The sequence below is a fragment of the Gopherus flavomarginatus genome, chromosome 7 (assembly GCF_025201925.1).
Source record: "Gopherus flavomarginatus isolate rGopFla2 chromosome 7, rGopFla2.mat.asm, whole genome shotgun sequence".
Classification (NCBI taxonomy): Eukaryota; Metazoa; Chordata; order Testudines; family Testudinidae; genus Gopherus; species Gopherus flavomarginatus.
In genome coordinates, this window is record NC_066623.1 from 35,107,801 (window position 1) to 35,132,707 (window position 24,907).

Genomic DNA, 24,907 nt, shown 5'->3' on the forward strand with positions numbered 1-24,907 from the left:
TATAACAAGGAGTACAAACGCACTTATACTGTGTTGTGTTGGTCCTTTTCATGAGCCAATCCAGTGAAATTTATCCTAGGGAGATCATGGAAAGTAGTTGCTCTCACTTTGGACTGTTCTGCATTTGAGAGAGGAATGACATGACAATTTTATGCAGAGGTGCCCATCATATACTACAGTGGGGATCTCTAAGTACTGTCCAGCTGGCAAACGTAACCTAACAGACACGTTCTTTCCCCTGTAACAGCATGAGGAGGATGAAGCTGTTCAACAGCAATTTTCTATTAAGAACATAAGAACAGCCATACTGGGTCAGACCAAAAGTCCATCTAGCCCAGTATCCTGTCATCCAATGGTGGCCAATGCCAGGTGCCCTACAGGGAATGAACAGAACAGGTAATCATTAAGTGATCCATCTCCGGTTGCCCATTCCCAGGTTCTGGGAAACAAAGGCTAGGGAGACCATCCCTGCCCATCCTAGTTAATAGCCATTGATGGACCAATCATTCATGAACTTATCTAGTTCTTTTTTGAACCCTGTTATAGACTTGGCCTGTACAACATCCTCTGGCAAGGAGTTCCGCAGGTTGACTGTGCGTTGTGTGGAAAAATACTTCCTTTTATTTGTTTTAAACCTGCTACCTATTACTTTCATTTGGTGACCCCTAGTTCTTGTGTTATTGCTTGTGAACTCAATTGGCCACCTGTTCTATCATGGGATACAGGAGCACAAATCAAATATTATGCCTGCAGGCATTTATGCTGCATACTTGCAAATACATGTATATACAAACTGGTGGGATCCTCAGACTCTTGGGAAGCTGACAACCAAGTCCTCCGTGTCGTGTATTTTGGCCATCCCTACTCTGAGGAGTCTAGTCTCCACTTGGTGGATATGCATAGCCATCATTAACATTAACCGCATATGAAAGAAGGGGAGACTAGATTCCTGAAATAATAAACATGAGAATCTTTACATGAGGTAGTCCACCTTTCATTTTCTTTATCATAAAGCATTTAAGAAGTCTGAAATATAACATAGTTTCAAAGATTAAGTGTGGGGCAGAAACACAGATTCTAACCATAGTCACAGAGATTATAGCCAAGCTATGAAGGGCATCCAGCACAAAAATAGATTCATTTGTATTTTTATTCTCTGTAGGAATCCAGTGACTATTGCAGGTTTGCTAGCTATGTCCCATAAGTCTTTGGGCAGCCGCTGATTCTCTTGGTGTTTCTGTGCAATGGCCAAGAATCTTACATTCTGTGACAATGCCAAGCAACCCAGAAGAGCCAAACTAAATACTGGGGTATAATCTTTTAAAAGTTTGATATTAAAGTCACACACACTAAGCCAAAATTAAGAAGCATACTTTTGAGGAATATGTAATCTTTCGATTTAAAGGAATAAAACTAGACTTGAAACAGCTAAGGATTAGAAAGCTTTCCTCTTTTAAAAACTGCACAATATTACACTTACTACTCTTAATAGCAAGTTTGCCATTGAGCAATATTTAATCAACCCAAGAGGCCACAGCAGACCAGAACAGCATGTGCCAAACATATAAAATCCGTCTTTTGATAGACGGAGAGAAAAAGAAAGTGCTTCTGAGCTAGTAATGGAGGCACATCATCTACCATTTGACTGACAGAAAGCTCAGTTAGTTGTAAAGTCCTGGAGGTGCACTAGTAGAAGTTCTTGAGACTGACAATGACCACACAACATCAGATTTGGTGGTAGTCTTGTTTCCTTTCACTGAGGCAGAAAGCTGTTCTTCCCACACCAGACACCTCTTTGTTTAAACATCAAAAAATGCAGTCGGATTTGATGGTTATTTTTAGTTTCTATGATGTTTCTGTCAGTGATGTCAGATGTAGTTTCAAAAGGACACAATAATTCACCATCAATGTGTTACCTGGACGGACCGTTTGCCACTGATATGTTGGGTAAAACACTTCTAAGTCTTCAGGATCAAGATCATCCTCTGCTACTGACTCCTTGCCATTCTCTTCTTTTAAGTCACTTTCTTCTGTTTTTGTTAGGGCAAACTCCTGTTGGATACACAAGATATAGCTCATTAGTAACTGCATCTGGGTTATGTAGTGTCAGTGGAGAACACATTCCTCAGGTTACAAAATTTTCCCCTCTCTAGCAAGTTTCTTTTTGGACACCTGAGATTCTTTCTACATGGATTAAAAATATATTATTAAAGATTAAACTAGCATAACTGTTATGACATTTATGTTGAACAAAGCAGTGCATCATATTTCCTATTCTAGTGCAGGTTGCAAGCTTCAAGCGAGGGTTAAAAGAGCCAGATCTATATTATAGCCCAAGCTGGTAGCACTGCCCATTACGAAGGTTGTGTGACACTTCCCATCATAAAGACGCTGTTTTCAGTAGCTTATAACTTTGCCAAACTAACTGTTCAGCTGAAAGTTTCCATGCTGTGTTTCTGCCTCAGACTAAATGTGTTTTGGCAAAAGTCAGCCAAAACTGTATGGCCATTTCCAAGACCAAGGACAGGGGAAAATATGTTGTTTTGTCCACGTTACAAAATTCTGGCAACCTCTTCTTTGAGAAGTTTCTAGAGCCCCCATGCTTTGGAGCAAGGATTTGACATTTGGCAAAGGGGTGCCGTTTGAGTCAAGAATGTGCCTTTGACTGTCCCTTCGAAAATCCACCCATATTTCACCAAGTTCTAATCCTTTGGAGGAAAAAAAAAATCACAGTTTCCATCCACACTGAGCATTCTCCACCCCAGTGCTGAGCAGGACTTGCCCTGCAATTGCAACTCTGGTCTGCTACATGCAAGGATCTGGACCAGGAGTCTGTCTTTCCTATGCTCCCAACACTCTCACCCCACCCCCCACCACTGGGCCCAAACAGTGTGGTGAAGGGAGCTGCCTGATTTGAATGCAGATCAGAAAAGAGCCAGACTAGGGAGGGGAGGGAGTAGATTTGGTCAAGCAGCCGGGAAGGAGAAGGAGAGTGTGACTGTGAGCCAGGAAGCAGAGACTGGGACTGGATGGGGAAGAGGACTAAGACTGGGGCAGAGGGTAACTGGGGCTGGGACAGGAATTCCAGACGGGAAAGGTTAGGACTTGCTGGACAAAGAGATTGGGACTGGAAAGAGAAGCCTGAGGACTGGAGGCTCAGATTAGGGGTAGATTGGCTACGTGAGGAGAATGGGTCTGAGTGAGGACCTGGGGTGGGGAAGAGACAGGAATGGGACAGGGCAGAAGGAGTCAAGTTTGGAGGGAATTGGCAGAAGAGTCTATGCTCACTAGAACACACTCCCTTTCAGAGCATGGAATGGAACTCAAGATTCCCGAGTCCAAACTTTCCTCTGCTGTCACCAAATATCTTTGAAACCAACTGACAAAATCCTCCTTTTGTCCTCATCCACATATAAGATGACAGTCTACTAGAGCTACTTGTTATCATTGTAATCACAAGCAGCACAGTTCTGTGCAGTGGATATAAAGGTTTCAATCCTGCTGATAAGCTATGTAGGTGTCAAGATGATGCTGCATGATGAAATTTGTTTCTTCATTTTGCTTTTTAAAAAAACCTAGGAAATCACACATACAAACTTAAAAAGAACCTTTCATTAAGGTTGCAAAATCAAGCACTCAGAAGTCAGGTATTGTCAGAATTATGGTTGTCTACACCTTACAAAATAGGAAATGCCAGAGTTAAGGCACAGACAACCTTAAGTCTGGCATTTCCCTAACTTTTGAGTGCTTGACTTTGCAACCTTATTCTTATTTTAACATAGGGCTGGAGGGTTGCGCACAGCTGTGCACGTGTATTTATATTCTTTGGGATATTCAGAGGGAAGGACGATTCCATAACAAAAATGAATCACATTGAAAGGAATGGCTATTTTGTAACAACGCAGAGACAGTCTCATTTTTAGAACCTCTCATCCCTTTTGCACCTCTTTTTAAACTGGATTTTATTTGTAGCATTTACATTATATTAAGAGCTAAGTAGTTATATCTTGATTAAACAATAAGGTGGTGATCGGATCACTATCTACAGATATCTGAAGTGTGTGAATATCCAGACTAATGGATGACAAACAGGAAAAGTTTCCAATCAATGAGATCTATTAGTGTGTGGAACAGTCTCCCAAAGAAAGTAGTGGAAGCCCCATTACTTCAGGCATTTAAAACTGCACTGGACAAAAAAACATTTAAGAATATGCTGTAAGTAACAATCTTGAACTGGAAGGAGATGAGACAGTGAATCAGATGTGACTCAATATGTCTCTTCATCTCAGATTTCATAGGAATTGTCATAATGGACCAGACCAGTGCTACATCTGTCCGTGGCCACTTCCAGACACTTCAGAGGAAGGTACAAAAATCTATCAGTGGACAATTTGGAATAACCTGCCTGTAAAGGGAGTTTCTTCCTAATCCCTCTCAAACAGTTTGGCCCATTCCTCAAAACAATAGGCTTTACAGTTGTTACTCTTCTAATAAATATTTTTAAAAGAAAACAAAATTAAGTGGCTAACTGAAAATTCTGGACCAAATTCTTCATTCACCTCTTCCACCAACTTCAATGGAAGTTGTGTATGCATATTTAATAGAAGAATTTGGATTGTTTGCATTTAAATGTATGTTACACAGTTTCTAAGAAACGTTTCTGAATGTGGGAAATATCAGTCTGTAGTTCTGTGCAAGACATGTGCAGCTAAAAACAATAGTGATAATATATCATAATGATTGAAAAGTTACAAAACATTTTTATTTTAAATGTCAAAAGGACATAAATTTGAGAAGTACAGGAAAACTAGAGCTTAATTCATACTTTTCCTTAGTGCATGATGAGAGGATTAGAATTGTTAAGATTATGACAAATGGTTAAAGCTTAGTTACAGTCATAAACATAAGTAGTCAGCTTCTATTGATGAAAGTGAGAGTTAACATTTTCTGAGCCAAGATTCAACAAAGCTAATATAAATGAGCCAACCGTTATTACTTTGCTTATTTATGTTGTTAGATTATTATCCAAGAGGAATTTAATGATACACAGTCCCATAATACATTCATCAACATGCCTCTTAATTTTATATCTGTTGAAACACATAATGGAGACAGCTGATGTTTACGAATGGTCTTCGTTCAATATGAGTGCTGCAAATCTAAATGTACTGTAAGGGGTAACAGTACGTGTCTTTCTTCATTTAAACAGTTGCTTCAGCTGTTTGGCCTGTGATCACTTTATAACTATCCCATTTTCACTAACAGTCTAAATACCATTAACATTTGCTGTGGTAATGAAAATTGGCAATTGCACAAAACAAGTTTATCATTATATTTTCTACTTACATAAAGTACATCATCATTAACTGTAACTACTTTTGTTTTCCTTAGAGATTCAAAAGGGTAGAAACCAAAACAGGTTCTACAAAGAAAGATGGACATTTCCTTAAAACCAGAGACAATGTTAAATTGGAATTAAAATTGAGATTATTCCCAGTCCAGGAGATTAGACACACCCCATATCGGGTTACCTGTGCCCCATCCTTCCTTAAGACTAGTAGCGGCGGAGACCACCTACATGAGCTCTTCTGGGCTGGCAGGCGGCCCCCGTTACCACCCCCATGGCAGGCTGAGGCCTTGCCTCTCCTCAAGCCACCACTACCTGTCTGCAGATAGGCTGAGATCTGTCACTGAAAGGGAAGAGACTGAGCCCTTCCTGAGCAAAGGACTCTGTATGGTGGGAGCCTTGCAAAGCCATGATAATGTAGTGGTAATGAGGGTCATTCCCATCTCAAAACATGTCTACACTACACACTAAGCCTGAGCTCTGACTCAGGTCAGCAAGCACACAGGGCCCTGGTCCTAGAGCCCTGGTAAGGGTGTGGGTCACAGTCCTGAGTTCCGCTGTGACTCGGGTCCTAGCCCTGTCATTCTGCAGTGTGGATACAAGTCAAGCCACATACTTTAGTCACAAGGACTGCAGAGTTCAGTATGGACGTATTAACACAGCTGAGACACCCAGGTCCAGCAACTGTAAACCCAGATTTACAATGCACTGCAGACATTCAAGCATGGGCTTCGAAACATGGAGTCCAATACACTGGGTGACACAGACACAGGCTTTATGTGCAGTGTAGACATACCTTCAGTGTCCTCTGCTGGACTGTTGTTGTCAAGGGTCCCAAAGAAGTGGATTTCAGAGCCCATGAAGATGACTGGGGCAGCTCGGACCTTTCTGAGCTAGTGTCATGCTGTCTGCAAATGCTGGTAGGTGACACTGCATTGGTTACCCTCAGGGACACGTATTCAAGCTTTCCTTTGCAACCAAGAGAACTAGATACATTTTTTTTAAATGAAAGCTGAAGTTATGTCCCCAAACTTTGGTATCTTATTTTCTGGTTGTTCAGCTTTGCACCCTTACATAGATGCTGAATACACACAGCTCCCATTCATTCAACTGAAGTCTGAAAAATCAGGGTCAAGGTGTCTCAAGTTAGGCATCCAAAAAAAACAAAGGGCCCAAAATCATATGCTGCTTTTGAAAATGTGGGTATAAGTGACTTGCCCACAGTGACCAGAAACACAGCTGGGAACAGAATACTCTTGACTTCCATCTCCTGCTCTCACCACTAGACCACACACTTAGCTTCAGTTTTTGTCCTAATGAAATTAAAGTTTTAGTTGCAGCTGCTTAAACAAAACAAGGTGCATGTGACAAAATGTGAATGTTGCCTGAATCACATGTTTCCTTTTCCATGTCCTCTTTATTGCTCAGCATCAGGCGATCTAGATAGGCTTACTTAAAACTTTTCTGAAATTTTATACCATAAAACATTTTAAAAAGAGGCAGAATACTGCAAAGATGAGAGGTGATGCACTGCCATACATAATTTCAGGAGAAATAAATAAGGCTATGCTCATCCCACCAATACCAAGTAATTCAAATGATTCAAACAACCTTTTACAGCCATCTATCACTCTTAGATTAGAAGATACTTACTGGAATTCTGTCACTTAAGCATGAACAGAAGCACACTGCAGAAAGCAGCAAAACCAGCAAATTCAGTTTAGAGGCAATGGACAAGAGTCCAGTGCAATGAGACATTGCAGTCAGTCTAGAATTGAAAGAAACAAAACAATTATATGATATGTTAATACACATTCTTCACAGTTTTCAACATCTACTATATCACATTCTGCAGTTGAGTATTATATTTATTAGACATACAAGGGGGGGAGGTAATATTTTTTTATTGGACAAACTTCTGTTGGCAAGAGAGACGTGCTTTCAAGCTGTATAGACATGTACCTGAAGAAGAGCTCTGGTAGCAAATTTAGGGCCTGTTTTGGGGCCTTTTCACATCCCAGGGCTTTTTCACATTACCTCATGCTAACAAAAACATAGCTGGGACCAATATTCGACCACTCCAAATGAAGATGCACCTTTCTGTGAAGTATCATGATATAATCTGCAAGTAAAATCCCACACTCCTTACTCCACAGAAGTCAACAAGAGTTTTGCCTGAATTAGCACTGCAGATTTGGTCCTTTTTTATTTCCTGTGGCAACTCCAAAGAAGTGACTGAGGAGCTCACGTGCAGTTCAAGACTGAGGCATTTCAACCACAAGGCGGGGTATGGAAACAAGGCTTTCCATGGTCATCACCACTGTCTCAAAATAAGAGACTGAAACCTTTGGCGCCAGTTCAGCCGAGTCAAATGGGGAAGGTTCAGATTCCTGCTGAAACCCATAACCCAGCCCTAACATGAATAATAATAAACAAAACAGTAGTAAGCCAGATTTTCAGAAGGGTGGCAAGTGAGACACTGTTCCCTTAGCCAATGCTTCAGTTTCTGAACTAGGCCACTAATATGCAATACATAGGGCTATGATTTAGTGACAGAGTTTGTGGAAGTCATAAAATCTGTAACTTCCAGCGACCTCTGTGACTTCAGCCTGCAGTGGTTGGTAGCTGCAGAATCCCCTGCACCTCCATGGGCACAGGGAGCTGTGGGGTAACCCTGCTGCCTCTGGAACTCCCAGCTACCAGGGGTGGGGGGGGAATCCCCAAGCTCCTAACCACTGGCGGAACCAAACTCCCGGCCGCCATGGAAGAATCCCCAAGCTCCCGGCTGCCACAGGTTCCAGGAGCTGCGGGCAGCAGAGTACCCTGCAGGCCCCAGCTGCTGCAGGAAGCTCCTAGCCCCTGTGCAGCTGCCCGCTTCAGGCAGCTGTCACAGATATTTTTAGTAAAAGTCACGGACAGGTCATGGCTTCCATTAATTTTTCTTTTTTGCCCATGACTTTTACTAAAAATAACCTTGACAAAATCTTAACCTTAACGATACACTATGACCAATGCCACTAGCTTCTCATCTGGGACACAGAGTGCAGCACTATTGTGGCCTAATTCCATCAATTTCTTGGGAGACACTGTTGCGTGATTTCAGACAATGCCATCTGCTTCTCAGAGGAACGGGCTGAAAGATACAAATGCTGACCAAAAATCACATATAATTTTTCCCCTTCCACAATTCTTACAGCAATATCTCTTCGTCATAAAGGAAACAGATTTTGTTTCTGTTATAAAACAGAAGACACAACTGAACACAGAAAAATTAATTTATCCCCGAAACAAAAACTGAAAATCTGATAAGCAGCAGCAAGAAATTCACCAAAGCAGTGACTGAGAACTTACAGCTCACTAAAAACAAGACTCAAATGTACTGATAACACTGGTGACAAATCAAAATACAGTTCTCTAAAGGCTACAAGATTGTGCCTGCCTGGAATGCTGCATGCCCCAAAACACTTAACATCTTCTGTAGGTTACAGTTAAGCAGGAAGAGTTGGATGTTAAATGCAAGGGGATATGTTCATAGAGAGAAGCATCAGTATCTTGCCACCTTGTTACAGGATAGAAATATTCAGATGCAGTGAGACATTTTCAGACAAAATTTTAAAAGGATAAAAAGCATGTGTGTGTGTATTTGCAAAACAAAACAGAAAATTTTCCCCTGTCCACAAACATGGCTGTGTTTGAGACTTCATAAAGTTTGTTGCATTTTTAAAACCTTTCAGCTGTTAAATTTGCTTTGTTTCATATCTCTTGTAACAGGTGAAAATGGAAAGATGTGGATCTATATATGGTTCTGAACAGATGATACGATTTGTAATAATAGACATGTTTTACAATATACAAAATTAAGGAAATTTGCACTGGTGTAATTACCAGTGTAAATTTCCCTAACACAGAAAGGGCCTTTGTTTTAAATTATCCTCTACCTTTTCTCATAGAAAATTAGGTGCTTAAGAGGCTTACCGACACCCAGACCCAGAAATCCTTCTGTTCCCAAGAAGCAAGTGCTCATGTCACATGCAATGTTTTCAGTGGTGTGGCTCATTACCAACTGTGAGTTTCCACTACAAGAAAGTTCTGTCCAAGAGCTTCTGAAAACCTCATCTGTATTGGTGGCTACAGTAACAGTGCTTCCATTATGCTCTCTATTAGCAGAGACATTTTACTGTTTCTAGCTGTGCATCTGTAAATGCTGCACAGCTCAGCAAGTGCAGCCAGGAGAGACCTAGGTGACACAATTCAAAGGAACTCAGTAACAAGAACGTATTTCATGAATTCTTACTGCGGCTGGGTATGCGTCATTCTTTTGTGTTTTAACTCTAAATATGCAGTGTGTATTACGTGTCTCCAGAAACTCTATCAGAAACATTATCTGAATTTTGATCAGCTATGCTGTAAGAGCACATAGCCCTGACTTCTCTTGTGCCCTTGTCATAGCATTAGAGGCCAGAAGGGACCATCCTGATCATCTAATATGATCTCCTGCACATTGCAGCCCACAGAACCTCACCCACCCACTCCTATAATAGACCCAAAACCTCTGGCTAAGTTACTGAAGTCCTCAAATCATAATTTAAATACTTCAAGTTACAGAGAATCCACCATTTACACTAGTTTAGTGCAAGTGACCCATGCCTCATTGGCTGCAGAGTAGGTGAAAAACCCACAGGGTCTCTGTCAATCTGACTGGGGGAAATTTCTTCCTGACCCCAAATATGGCAATCAGCTAGACCCTGAGCATGTGAGCAAGACCCACCAGCTGGACACCTCTACTCTATGTTGCAGCCAACAGAAATGTCAGAAAGTACAGTAGTCCTAACTCTGTTCTCAGCTAAAGATCAAGGAAGTAATACTGGGATTATAGCAGCCTTGCAAAACTGTTCGGAAAGCTTACCAGCCCAAGCATAAAATCTATTCCGCTGCCCTTTACCAAGATGCCTGATCATAACAAAAATACTAATGATAATTTACTCATCCATCAGCAAGACTCACTCTTGTCAGGTAGAACTTTGCAAGGCTGCATTATAGAATGATAAAGCTTTTAGCAAAATTTGGACATGGATCCTGATTGCCTCATACAAGCTGCTGAAGCACCCTCAACATGCATTGTCATCAATGGGATTTGAGAGCACTCAGACTCTGACAAGATGAGAGCCCTAATACGGTGGTTTACTGGGTTTTGTTTGTTTAAGGTTTTAAAAGATGAATGCCTAATATGGATACTACCCAGAATGTTACAGGTCACCTGTCAATTTGAGATACTAGTATCAATGCAGCTACGAGGATCAAAATCAAACATGGTCTCAGCTTAATGGGGAGTCTCTATCCAGTCATTCCAGACACACAAATTCAACATTCTAGTAAGTTTTTACTATCTTTAACTATTATGAACCTACGATATGACCGACAAACATAAAGCTAAACTTGTTTAGGAAAACATAGAAGTGATGCCTCCTCAACAAAGCATTCTATGCATCTGAAAAAGACAGGTTTACTTAGGGTGGGGTGGGGTGGAAGGAAGGAATCCAAAGGAATACTTACAGGTAAAGCACATGACTTTCGTTAAAATAAATAACTCCTTAAGATCCCAGATCAATAACAATATTGCAATGCAAAATTTTAAACATTTTCAATACGTTTTAAATAAACTACTTGAAAATTATCAGAGGGGTAGCCATGTTAGTCTGGATCTGTAAAAGCAGCAAAGAATCCTGTGTCATCTTATAGACTAACAGACGTTTTGGAGCATGAGCTTTCGTGGGTGAATACCCACTTCGTCAGATGCATGCATCTGACGAAGTGGTTATTCACCCACGAAAGCTCATGCTCCAAAACGTCTGTTAGTCTATAAGGTGCCACAGGATTCTTTGCTGCTTTTACTTGAAAATTATTCATATTATTTTTATACCATAGCACCCAGAGGCCATCAATCAGGATCAGGCTCCTAATGTGTTAGGTGGTATATAATCACGCAGGAAAATTCTAGGAAAGCATATCTATGCAGACCTGAAAATTTCCTCTTAGCGCAATACGGTCCACAGATCTATTACAAATGGTAGGTACTTTACCCTGCTTGCAATTTGGGGGCAGAACCAGACCTGTCAGTCACTGGCAGCAAGGGAACATCCTAGCTACCTGAAATTCCCTCCAGCTGAGAATTTCCACAGCCAAGATAATTCCATTCTACTTTCCTAAATTACAGAATGGGTTAACCATGCTTTGACAAAAAGTCATAGCAATTTCTCCTAATGCAGAGCCTAGGACTAACTCCCCTAACATCCCCAGAATCAGGTTTATTTTGTTAATTTCCATCTCTGGAAATGTTCTGGATGATACATTTGTATCCATGGTGGGCCCAAACTGTGAACAGTACTACTTGAAGAAAGGACATTTTAGCATAAACACAGATACATTTTCCTGTTCTTCATCATAAGGTCCACAGATCTATTACAATGGGATTTTCACAGCAATGGGCCCGCAGGATAGGAAGCAGGATCTCCCTTTAAACACAGACATAGAATCATAGGACTGGAAGGGACTTTGAGACACCATGTAGTCCAGTCCTCTGCACTCATGGCAGGACTAAGTATTATCTAGACAGGTGTTTGTCTAACCTGCTCTTCAAAATCTCTACTGATGGAGATTCCACAACCTCCCTAGGCAATTTATTCCAGTGCTTAACCACCCTGACAGTTAGGAAGTTTTTCCTAATGTCCAACCTAGCCCTCTCTTGCTGCAATTTAAGCCCATTACTTCTTGCCCCATCCTCAGAGGTTAAGAAGAACAATTTTTCTCCCTCCTCCTTGTAACAAACTTTTATGTACTTGGAAAATTATCATGTCTCCTCTTGGTCTTCTCTTTTTCAGACTAAACAAGCCCAGTTTTCAATCCTCCCTCACAGATCATGTCTTCTAGACATCCTAAATTCAGAAATTGTGCATCTTCCCCTGTGCACTGAGGCATGAACAAAATACTTCTGCAAAAACTGGCACTGGTCAGAGTTCAGATGATGAATATACAGTATTTGGTATTATTATGTATTGATGGCCATGTGGCCACCTAGCAAAGCTCAATACAAGAGACATGACTTCTCTATCTGAGATGGTCAGCACTCCTACAGATTGGTCATTGTTTCTTCAATTTACTTGCTATGACAGTTGTGAGGACTACTTGGCTGAATTAAAAAGTACAACCGTTGATCTCAGAGAGAGTTCCCATCCTCATCAACTCTTCTGATTAGAGAGAGTTGTTATTAGGACATCTATTTTTATAGGAAGTATGATCACACCCGTCACAGGGGTCCAATTAGGATAGTGCTGTAAGAATCAGAATACATTTCTAGGGCTGAGCTCTCTAACTCTGCAGGGCTGGAATCAGGACAGTTGTCCTAAAAGAGCCTTTAATGTTGGAATTTTTGCACAAAACTTCCATTTCCTCGAATTTGCTGAGAACATTATAGTTGTTATAAATAGAGTGTTAAGGGTTAATGTCTCTTATACCTGTAAAGGGTTACAAGCAGGAAACTGGACACTTGACCAGAAGACCAATCAGAAGACAAGATATTTTTAAATTCAGGTGGAGGGAAGTTTTTGTGTGTCTTCTTTGTTCTTTGTTCTTGTCTCGGAGGGTCTGAGAAAGACCAGACATTACTACAGGCTCTCTAAGTTTCTTTTCATATAGTAAGTAAAACAGGTGGTTTAGGCTTTTTAATTGTTTTACACTATTTGCATTTGTGGATCTGGCTGGTTAACTTCTATATGTGTAGTTGCTGGGAATATTTTGATTTGTATTGGTACTGGGGGGAAGGTCTCTTTCTGGTGTCTGTAAGCTATAGGACCCTGTAATATTTACATCTTGAAGTTACAGAGATAATTCTTTACTTTTCCTTTCTTTTATTAAAAGATTTCTTTTTTAGAGAACCTGATTGATTTTGTTTTGTTTCCCTTGTTTTAGTCCAGGGGATTGGGATTACTCACCAGGACGGGTGGGGAGACCGGAGGGGGAGAGAGAAAATCTCTCTCTGTTTTCCTTGAATCTGTTTGCCTCTTTGTGGAAGGGAAGGGAGATGCTTCTCTGTATGGTGATTTAAGAGGTTAGATCAGTATCTCAGGATAGCCCAGGGAGGGAAGTTCTGAGAGGGGAAGGTGGGGGAATGGTTTATTTCTCCTTGTTTTAAGAACCCAAGGGATCTGGGTTCTTGGGGTCCCCAGGGAAGGTTGGGGAGGTCAGAGTGCCGCCAAAACACTATATTTTTGGGTGGTGGCAGCCTACCAGATCTAAGCTGGTAATTAAGCTTAGGGAAATTCATGCTAGTATCTCATTCCTGGACTGTAAGGTTCAGATTTGAGAAAGAATGCTATGACAATAGTACAGAGACTTGACCTTTCGTTTTAACACACTAATGCACAGACATTAGAATCCTCCTGGAGGAACTTGAGACAATGTTTCATCCTTGAATGGGTAGTTAAAACATGGACTCTGCTTCAGTCAGTAGAGTAAGTTCTATTTGTTGACTTCTCACTAGGCTCCATGAAACTGATAATCACTTCATCCAAGTATCCATTCTGAATCTGTCTGGTGCTGGATGGAGCACTGGGTTTTGGCAATTGCAGACTTCCTCTGCAAGGCAGAGACAGCGAAGGCTCAATGTTAGCTTAATCAAGCCTGAGAACCATAACCTCTTCAAACAGAAAGACAAACTATATCATTGTTCCCAATAGGCTTCACTAAACTCTGGATTTTTGTTTCTGTGACACCACTTGTTTTCCTTTATGGCCAACTTTATCTTCTGTTAACATTCTTCTGAGAGATCTTGTACCTAAAGGAATTCATCCTCAGCACAGGCTTCTGACTGACTACCCTGGCACCCCTATATGTCTGTGTTTATCATGAATCCAAGATATTCCATAAGCCATATCGTTCTGTGTGGCTGTTTCAGCTCTAGCACGCTCTGTAAAGAGCTCTGATTAGCAAAATTTTCCAGGAAGAAGAAAGAGTAAAATTCCTTCTTTCTTAACACCAGTATTAATGCTACCATTATCCTGGATGCACTTGTCAGATCAAATGGTAATGATGAGAATTGAAAGGGGAAGGGGGGAAAGCTGCCATCAGATGAAAGTTCTGTGGAATGATAAAATGGAAATGTGAATATGAGTCCCCTTTAGGAACTTGTTCAAATGTTTCAGATGGAGCCCTAATCTGTGTGCTCCTGATTCTCGTAGGCTAGAAATAGGATGGGGAACAGCCCTTAATGGGAATGGGTTATATCACTCTGATTTGAAGAAAATGACGGATGGTTTTTTTTCACATTCTAGCATTTCAATGGCTAGCTTGAGCTTCCAAACAAGATACTTATTAAGAAGGAGCAGGAGACATAGTCCCTTCCTTTTGCCTCTGGCTTTTCTTGGCCTATCTCACTCTCTGAAGCCTGCAGTGGTACCAACCTCCACAAAACACCACAGAGCTGAGTGAACAATCTCCCCAAAAGGGAAGTGAAACTCTAGGATAATGGCTGGGCATGAGAAAGACACATTATTGAGACAAATTGTTAGTCAGAAATTGAAAATACAAGGTTGGAACTTCCTTCAGCAAAGGTTCAGTGAGCTGCCTGCTGCTTGGGGGGATGGGGGGGAGAGGGGTGATAAAAAGAAAGGGATAACTTCAGGAGGTGGACATTCCCCTGCAGCCAGTGACTGACAGGTCTGGTTCTGCCCCTAAGCTCAAGCCAGCTGAAGTACTCATTACAATGAAGCTGTGAACCTTAGCTTGATCAACCCTGCAAACATTTAAGTATGTGCATAATATTATCCATTTCCCATTGACTGCTCACATGAGTAAAATTATCCATGTGCTAAATCTTTTACAGTGAGGGTCCTCAACCTTTTTCTTTCTGGGGCCCCACCAAAATGCTACAAAAACTCCACAGTCCACCTGTGCCACAATAACTGGATTCCTGCATATAAAAGCCAGGGCCAACGTTAGGGGATGGGGCTTAGGGACCTGGACTTCAGCCCCATGCGGTGAGGGTTCAGCTTTCTGCCCTGGGCCCCAGAGAGTCTAATGCTGGCCCTTCAGCCCCTGTAAATGTTTTCTCTTTCAGAGACTCCTGGCAAATACATATCAGCAGCACTTACAGTTACTACCAGACCTTTAAAATAACATGAAAAATCTAATTAGTTATTTAGATAACAATGTTTATACAAACAACCTCACAGTTTAATTTTAAACACCATTTAGTCAATTAATTAATTGACTCAATGAATTCCTTCAGAACCTTAGACATTCACAGAAAACAGGATTCTCCAGAGGGCACCCTCATGGCTTTATTCATTTGTGATCTGTTGTTTGAGCAAGGAAAAGCCAGGCACAGAACAGGAGATGCAGAACCACTGCTATCTATCGTCTAGTCATACTGCAGCTGTCTGTGCCCTGTCCAGTAGCTCACCAAATCCATCTCAGGGGTGCTCAAATCCTGCCCTAATGCAGGATGCTTTGGAAACTTGCCAGGACGAAGAGGGCTGCAGCTGATCTGCACAAAATGGTGCAGGTATCCTATGTCCGCATCTTTAATACCGAGGGGCAGCCCATGAAAACTACAGGTCCCACATTCAATGCTCCCACCTTAAAGAAACCTCCCACTCAGCTCAAGATGGTGTATTTTAAGAACTGTCCTCAAAACTCTGAGGACCCTCCTATTGATCTGTACTCATATGAATGGCCATACTGGGTCAGACTAAAGGTCCATGTAGCCTTTATCTTGTCTTCCAACGGTGGCCAATGCCCCAGAGGAAATGAACAGAACAGGTAATCATCAAGTGATCAATCCCTTGTCCCCCATTCCCAGCTTCTGGCAAACAGAGGCTAGGGACACCTTCCCTGCCAATTCTGGCTTATAGCCATTGATGGACCTATCCTCCATGAATTTATCTAGTTCTTTTTTGAATCCTATTATAGTCTTGGCCTTCACAACATCCTCTAGCAAGGAGTTCCATAGGTTGACTGTGCATTGTATGAAAAAATACTCATGACCTGCCTCCCCCATGAAAAAAACACTCATGACCTGCCTCCCCCATAGCTCTATCACCTTCACTATCTTTGATTCACACATGCCATCCTTGTGTCTGGAGACAACCCCTTACTTTGAGATTAAGTAGCTTGTTCAACTCTGAATTATTACATGGCCTGGCAATTGGAGCAGGTATGGGGATCATGAACAGAGAGGTAACAAGCAAGTGTGGTTAGGATGAAGGTCCCTCTGGAAGAGGATGTAGATGGGAGCCTTACACGTTACTTTGCACACAGACCACAAAACTAAGCACTGACCTCCTCTCTGCCCCTATGTACAGACTGACCACTGCTGGTACAGAAGTCCTCCCTGCACCCACTGGTCATCTACAACAATTTTCCTGTCTCTCTCAGGCTCAACACTACAGCTGGGACTTGAAATGACAGTGAGCAAACCTCCCTTTCCCCTGCCTATATATAGCTCATTTCCTTCTCCCTCTGCTACACTGCAGTTTTACTGCATAGTGCATATTGGAACTGAATGAGGTTTTTTGGGTAAATAGCTATTATTTCCATTAGTCTTTATTTACGAGGTGATGCTGTAACTCTTATTAAATCCAGAGGTGCCAGCATTTTGAATATTTTTTTCAAGGGACATTCCTCCAAGTAGGAAGAGGCATCCAGTGGCTGTGTATGCATTCTGGTGAATTTTAGCTTTCTTCTGAAAGGAATAAAAATGCACATTACAGAGCTCAGTCGGGTGTACACCGGAGCCTGCCCACAATTGGCCATCAAAGAGGAAGAGATTTTATTAACATAATCAAAGCTTATATGGAAGTGGAGCTTTTTGTACTTCCCAATATTTCCACCATTCACTTGTGGCTCTTAAACTGAAATAATCTCCTTTCCCTCTCAGGTAGCTTCCCTGTTTCTAGGACTACAAAGGGACTCAACGAGAATAAAAAGACATGCAGAAGCATCTCAGCATTCTAAAAATATATATTACTCTGCACACAGAGTTAGAATAACACATAACCAAAACATGTGCACACATAATACATAAACCCATACAAGCCCTGTAGACCCTCATATGCACACCACATGTCTGCACATGCACACTAGATGCCCTACACACATGCACCATGGAAGGATTTGTAATGCACACCAAACACCTATACACCACGCCACACATGCACCTACACCACTTCCTTTGTGTGTATTGAAGGGTGATTTCAGGCCTTCCTTACAAGGACCTAAGCCGTTCCTTTTCTCTCCCTACCTTTTCAAGAGATTCTGTGGGTTTCACCTTCCCCTTAGCACTCCTCTCTTCTCTGCTGCCTGCCTCTCTGCTGTGAGGGAATCTAGATTTTAATTAAGAAGAGGGCCAATAAGTCCTCCAGTAACTCACTAATTTATCTTATTCTTTGTAGTTCGCGCCCATGTTGCTATTTGAAAGGACAAATCACTTCTGTGTACTTTTTACAGATTTTAGTAGAAAGAGTAAGCCATTATTAAAAATCACATGAAACACCATTAAGGGAAAATCTACTATGATGCTCAATGAAGTAATTAAGAATAGAACAATACAATGATCAAACTGATCTCCTGGGGGAATTCTGCGCCACTGCGCATGTGCAGATTTCATGTCCCCCTCAGATTTCTTTGCTTCCCTGCAGAAAAATGACTCTCTGACCAGGAAGCAAAGGGAAGCCGCAAGAATAGTCACGCACTGCTCCCCAGCAGTATGGGTGGATTGTTTTGGGTCCCCGGGGCAGCCAGCAGAGTGGTAAACAATTGGAGGGGTGGGGCAGGGCTGAGGATGCCCCCGCCAGGGCTCCTACCCTGTGCCAGGCTCAGCTACTAGTCCTGGCGGGGCTGGGGAGGATGGGACTTCCTCTTCCTCTGCAAGGAGCCCCCAGGGCTAAGTAAGACCCACAGCTGCAGGAAACAGTTCATCCCTCACACCTGCTTCCTACCCCCATCACTCCTCACCTGTAGGGAGGAGGAGGAGGAGGAGTCAGTGTGGGGAGCCACTCCCCTATCCGCCCAACCTCCATGCAACCAGACCCACCTCATACCCAGACTGCCCCACAAGCCTCCCCTCTTGCACCCAGAACTCTCTCACTCACCCCCTCTGAAGCCACACCCTGACAAGCATCACCCTCTGCATCCGGAGTCCCTTTGCACCCAGAACCCCCACTCCCGCCAAGTCCCACCTCCCTGTATCTGGACTTCACCTCTGCACCCAGACCACGCCTCGCACTCAAACCCCCACCCCATATGCACCTGGACCACTCTATCCCCCCACACCCAGATTCCCACCCCACTGAACCCTACTAGGCCAGCACCCGGACTCACACTCCACCACCAGGACCCCCCTTGCTGAGCCCTCCACATCCAGACCTCCTCCCCCTGCTGAGACCCAACCACCTTCACCTGTATCCCCCTGCCAAGTCCCACTGTGTCTGCACCCAGAACCCCTCCCCAAAATAAGTCCCTGTTCATCCAGATCTCCCTCACACCCAGTCTCCCCACTAAGCCACCCACAACCAGATCACTTCTCACCTGGATCTCCCTACACTAAGCCCCTTGCTACTTGGATCCTGCTGGGCTGAGCCCGTCTGCCTACATCTAGTGTGCCTGGAACGGAGGGGCAGGGCCCCAAGGTGTTTCTGGGACAGTCTTGCACCCAACCCTGGTAAGGTCCAACTCTACTGCTGAGTCCATGCCCAGCGGTTAGGGGGCACAGGGTGATCTCCCACCTATGTGCAGTCAGTGGCCTGTGCTCCCCACTGCCATGCTGGAGCCTTCACGTTTATTTATTGACAAAATTTGCAGAATTTTAAAATAGTGTGTGCAGAATTTAAACTTTTTTTGGCGCAGAATATCCTCAGGAGTAACACTGAAGAGAAACTGAATCAAAAGATCAACGGGTTAACAATGATATGGCTCAAATTATCAATTGGTCAAGTCAGCAAATGACGGCAAGAGGTAATCAAATAGACTGTGAGGCTGACAACAAAGAATAATTTTTATTAATCCTGAAACAGGAGACTGAAGGAGGCAGCTGTTTTGCCTCAGTCTAAACCCACCCTCTCACCCCTCCCAACTAAAAGGTCTTGCTATAAGCCGTGAGACTGATGCAGCTGGTTAAGGACATGGCAGCCCCTTGTAGTTTCTAACCATTACCAAAAGATATCAGCAGGAGCAGTAAAATCACCTTAGATATTCTTAAGGAAGTGTAGAGATCAAAGTGGTTTCTTAAACTCCTCCTCATTGCTACTCCACACTTCCTCCTTAAATCTCACCATTGTTATGGTAACTAATATTCTCTTATTTTCCCACATCCTAGAGTTTACCAAGTTATTTCAGAACAAAGAGTTTCACTGAATATGCTCACACCTGATACTCTAGCAGCTTCAAATAACACTCTTCCTTAACCAAGGAGGCACCTGGAAGGATTCCACAGCAGAATTAGGACTTAGGGAATCATTATGCACGCTGTTCCCAAAAAAGGCTGCAACCTCCCCTTCCCCTCCCTCTAATAGAACAAGCAGACATGTCTCTCTCCATAATAAAGACGGGGAGCGGAGAGGGGAGAGATACTTAACAGGACAATGAGTTCCAATGCCTTCATGCTGTTGTGATTGCTGACTTATGTGACTGCAGTTGCTGGAACCAGGTGGTGGAGGACCTTGGTGATACCATCTGATGTTGACATGGGTCTCTCATGCATTTTCAGATTGGCAGCCAGTGACCCAAGTCTTCATCTTTTCTTCCCCTAGCCTGCCTGCAGAGGGGAACTAAAAATGGTGGTACTTGCAGATGATGATGGTAAACTGAGAAAGCATACCACCATTCTGCACAGTATTGACCATTATGGGGGCAACTCCACCTTATTCCACCGCCTTGGACACTACCTCAATAGTTTAGGGTCCAATTAGGTGGTCCATTCATCCTGGATGCTGTCTACATGGTCCAATCCTGTTGTAACGAGCAGGAAGCAGGCCTAAGGTCCCGATGGAAAAATCTCACTCAGAATGACTATTGTCTGGAAAGATCCACTGTTGCAACCCGCCTCAAAGATTAAAAAACAGGAGCTGTGTGAGGCCAACTCTGAAGACATCACTACAAGCCTCCAGGGTGGATAACAATCAATGATTTTTTAAATTTAAATCAGATTTCTTTGATATGCATAAAATGCGCCCAGTAATCATCCCTTCATAATACCAACTATAATAAACTTCAGAGTTAAGGATAAACCATTCAAGAAATATATGTTTGCTGATGATGTTTTAAAGAAAGTCACACCAGTGAACTGGTGGAAGTCACTTGGATTCAGTGATTGTTGAAATGATAATATCACTTTTAACAGAAGTAGCTTCTTCTGAAAGTGTAGAAAGAATATTTTCTTCCTTTGGACTAATTCACTCCAAACTGAGAAATCATTTGGGACCTGAAAAAGAAGGAAAGCTTGTTTTTCTTCTCCAGATTACGAACAAACAGGAAAATGAAAGTGAAGATGACTGAGTTAGCTGCAATGCCAATACTTTAAGTTTCTCATGTTGACCTGGCTGACATAGTCTATTTAATATTATTTAAAAAAAATATTAATTTATTATCCAGTTCACCTCCCTCCTCAATGCAAAGAGGAAATGCAACAGCCTTTGCCCCCTGAGCTAAGATTTCCAGGCACTTTATTCAAACTCACTTGTTTAGATAAAGCAAAAACAAAGTTTATTAATTGCAAAAGATAGATTTTAAGTGATAAGGAATAGCAAACAGATCAAAGCAGTTTACCTAGTAAATAAACAAAAACAGAAATTAAGCTTAACATACTATGAGGATAGGATTTGAATTAATCTCTCACCCTGACTGATGATGCAAGCAGGCTTGCAGATTCTTAAGGAACAAGTTGCCCTTGCCTTGCAGCTTGGAATCCCCAGGTTTTCCTACAGAGGCTAGAGACCCACAGCCTGGGTCCAGCAATTCCCCCAGTTCAGTCTTTTGTTACTTTGATGTTTCCAGGAGTACTCGTGTGTGGGGAGGGAAAAACAACAGATGTCACTCCCTGCCTTATATAGCTTTAGCATATGGTAGGAACCCTTTGTTCCAAAACCAGTTTCCAGACCAGTTTGTGCAAAAAAAAAAAAAACAAAACAAAAAAACACACAGACATCCCAAAACGGAGTCCAGAGTCATAGAAACATGAAGATTAGGGTTGAAAGAGACCTCAGGAGGTCATTGAGTCTAACCCCCTGCTCAAAGCAGGACCAATCCAACTAAATCATCCCAGCCAGGGCTTTGTCAAGCCAGGCTTTAAAAACCTCTAAGGATGCAGATTCCATCACCTCCCTAGGTAACCCATTCCAGCGCTTCACCACTCTCCTAGTGAAATAGTGTTTCCTAATATTCAGCCTAGACCTCCCACACTCCAACTTAAGACCACATCAGCCAAATCCCTCAGCACCCTTGGATGCATTAGATCTGGGCCCATGGATTTGTGCATGTCCAGCTTTTCTAAATAGTTCTTAACCTGTTCTTTCACCATTGAAGGCTGCTTACCTCCTCCCCATACTGTGTTCCCAGGACAGCAATGCAGGTGCTGACCTTGTCTGTGAAGACCAAGGCAAAAAAAGCCGTGTCACATGCCCTTGCATACCTTGCTGAGTCATAGCAGCCATTACTTACAGGCTGTCTTACCAGGTGGGGGGAAAGCTTCTCCTAAGGCCTATTGTTTATCCTAATGGCCCATTACCTTGAACAGGCCCTTCACAGCCAGCTATCTGGCCTGGAAACATTTTGCCCAGTGGGTGTCGCCCAGATGCAACTACATTTGAAATACAGATTCATAGTCAATATTCCTAACTTTAAATACAAAAATGATACATGCATACAAATAGGATAATCATACTCATAACTTTTCCAATGACACTTACATGAGCCATCTTGTACAAAATTCACCATAATTATGCCATAATCATATCGTAATAATATCACTGTGAAGAATATGGAGTACAGTGTCACAACGGGAACAGAATTAGACGGGCTGCATTAAGCAGGTATGGAGACAGGACATGTGATGCTGAATGTGGTTAGGCAAGTTTGGTGCCAGGAAACAGGACATTGGCTGGGATTAGAAAGGTATAGAGCCAGAACACTGACATTTCCCAGGACCAATTTCTAAAATTAGGGATGGTCCCAGCCAAACTAGCTATGGTAGATATGTAGCTCAATTAAGAAGGAATTAGTATGAAAAATGCTACATAAAGTTTATTAATCATTAGCATCTACATTGCCCTGAAATGCCACTAGCATGTGTATTCAACAAAGTGTTGTAGCACTTCCATTAGGTTAATGTTCCTTCCTGCAAACAGGATAAAAAGCAGAGACGATCATAGCTCTCACATATACAACACCAATACAGCCTACCTGCTACCCATGCTTAAACACCTACATTTCAGTCCTTCCCAGCTAACAGCTCACTGTTGGGACCATATCAGTACAGAGATTTCTTTTATAAACTGCTCTCTCTCTCGAGTCACAGATTCCTACTTTTTTAACAGAACTGCATGAGTCACCATGAGAACCAGCTCAAAGCGCCTGCAAAAGTGGGGAAAGAAAGGACCTTTACAAACAGCTCTATTGATCTGTGAAAAACAGTTAGCTGTGAAGTTTATGAAAAATGCATTCCCTCACTCTACTACAGTACATGAGGCCAAGGTGACAGTTCTTATTTAAAGTGAACCCATGGGCATAACTCTCAGCAGAAGCTAGAATCCAAAAAAGGAACTATGCTAATCACATGTTGGAGCTATACAATGCCACCAACAAGCAGGCCATTGTTTATAGCTATTGACACTGAATTGCAGGATATAAGAACAATAAGAGACATAATTCAAATTCTCCACTATAAGCTACTTCTGAAATGGAGCACAAATTTCCAAAATGGAGCCCTATTAACATTCTCTTAAGACTTGGTTATGTTTAGTATTAAGGCGTGTTATCTAGGGGTTAGATCAGAGCACTGGGAGCCAAGATTCCTAGGTTTCATTACTGGCTTTGCCACTGACTCAGTGTGTGATCTGGGGCAACTCACCTCGCCACCCCAAATCTCAGTTTTTCCATCTGTAGAATGGAGATAAATATTTATGTAGAAGAGGATATTAAGGTTTCTCTCAATCGGTAAAAATGCTTTGAGTTTCTTGAATAAAAGGTGCTATACATGTTAAGTGGTGGTGTTCTTTTATCTCACTAATGAGCAAACTTTAAAGTGAGACCAATACTTTATGTAAATCACTGAAAAAATACATGGGCAATTTACGAGCTTGAAAAGAACAGGAAGGAGTGTGTAAAATCTATAAGAACTGGATATCTTTCTTGATCATATCTACTCTTTTAGCCCACACCTTTCATTTCAAGATTAAAGACCAAGGCCTGGTCTACACTAAAAAGGTAGGTTGACCCAGCTATACTGCTATGGGGTGTAAAAAATCCACTGCTGAGGCCTTGGCTACACTCACACTTTACAGCGCTGCAACTGGGGTGTGAAAAAACACCCCCCTGAGCGCCACAAGATACAGCGCTGTAAAGCGTCAGTGTAATCAGGGCAGCAGCGCTGGGAGCGCGGCTCCCAGCGCTGCACGCTACACCCGTAAGGGATGTGGTTTACATGCAGTGCTGGGAGACCTCTCTCCCAGCGCTGCCGCTCTGACTACACTCACAATTCAAAGCGCTGCCGCGGCAGCGCTTTGAAATTCCAAATGTAGCCATACCCTGAGGGCTTGTCTACATCACAAAGTTGCAGCGCTGGTGAGGGGGTTACAGCGCTGCAACTTAGGAGGTGTACACATCTGCAGGGTATCACCAGCGCTGCAACTCCCTGTTTGCAGCGCTGGCCGTACTCCCGTTTTGTCTCGGGTGTAGAGGATCCAGAGCTGGTGATCCAGCGCTGGTAATCAAGTGTAGACACTTACCAGCGCTCTTCTTGACCTCCGTGGAATAAGCAGGTATCCCAGCATACCTGAGGAAGCCTCTGGTAATCAAGCAGGTCTCCTTCCCCGGTTTGCTATCGCGTTCCCCGAACCCCCGAGCAAGCAGGTCTCCTTCCCTGCGGTTTGCTCTCGCGTTCCCCGAACGCCCGAGCAAGCAGGTCTCCTTCCCTGCGGTTTGCTCTCGCGTTCCCCGAACCCCCGTGCAAGCAGGTCTCCTTCCCTGCGGTTTGCAGGGGGGTTCGGGGAACGCGAGAGCAAACCGCGGCGAAGCTGGTCTCCTTCCCCGGTTTGCTCTCGCGTTCCCCGAACCCCCGGGCAAGCAGGTCTCCTTCCCTGCGGTTTGCAGGGGGGTTCGGGGAACGCGAGAGCAAACCGCGGGGAAGCTGGTCTCCTTCCCCGGTTTGCTCTCGCGTTCCCTGAACCCCCCTTGAAGCCGCCCAACAGCGCTGCAGTGTGGCCACATCTAACACCACTTGCAGCGCTGGTTGCTGTAAGTGTGGCCACTCTGCAGCGCTGGCCCTATACAGCTGTACTAATACAGCTGTAACAA

The 24,907-nt window shown here is 42.9% G+C and overlaps 1 protein-coding gene across 2 annotated transcripts in view; it reads right to left on the reverse strand.

The window, feature by feature from the left end:
* Positions 1 to 24,907, reverse strand: part of SIL1 (SIL1 nucleotide exchange factor) — a 234,215-nt gene that overhangs the window by 175,030 nt on the left and 34,278 nt on the right. For both annotated transcript variants that reach the window (XM_050962729.1, XM_050962731.1), the window contains 2 exons: positions 7,001 to 7,115; positions 1,917 to 2,052 (listed from right to left, as the gene is read on the reverse strand). In XM_050962729.1, coding sequence (XP_050818686.1) covers positions 1,917 to 2,052; positions 7,001 to 7,105 — 241 coding nt within the window. In that variant the 5' untranslated portion in view covers positions 7,106 to 7,115. Of the gene's footprint in view, positions 1 to 1,916; positions 2,053 to 7,000; positions 7,116 to 24,907 lie in introns of those variants that run through there.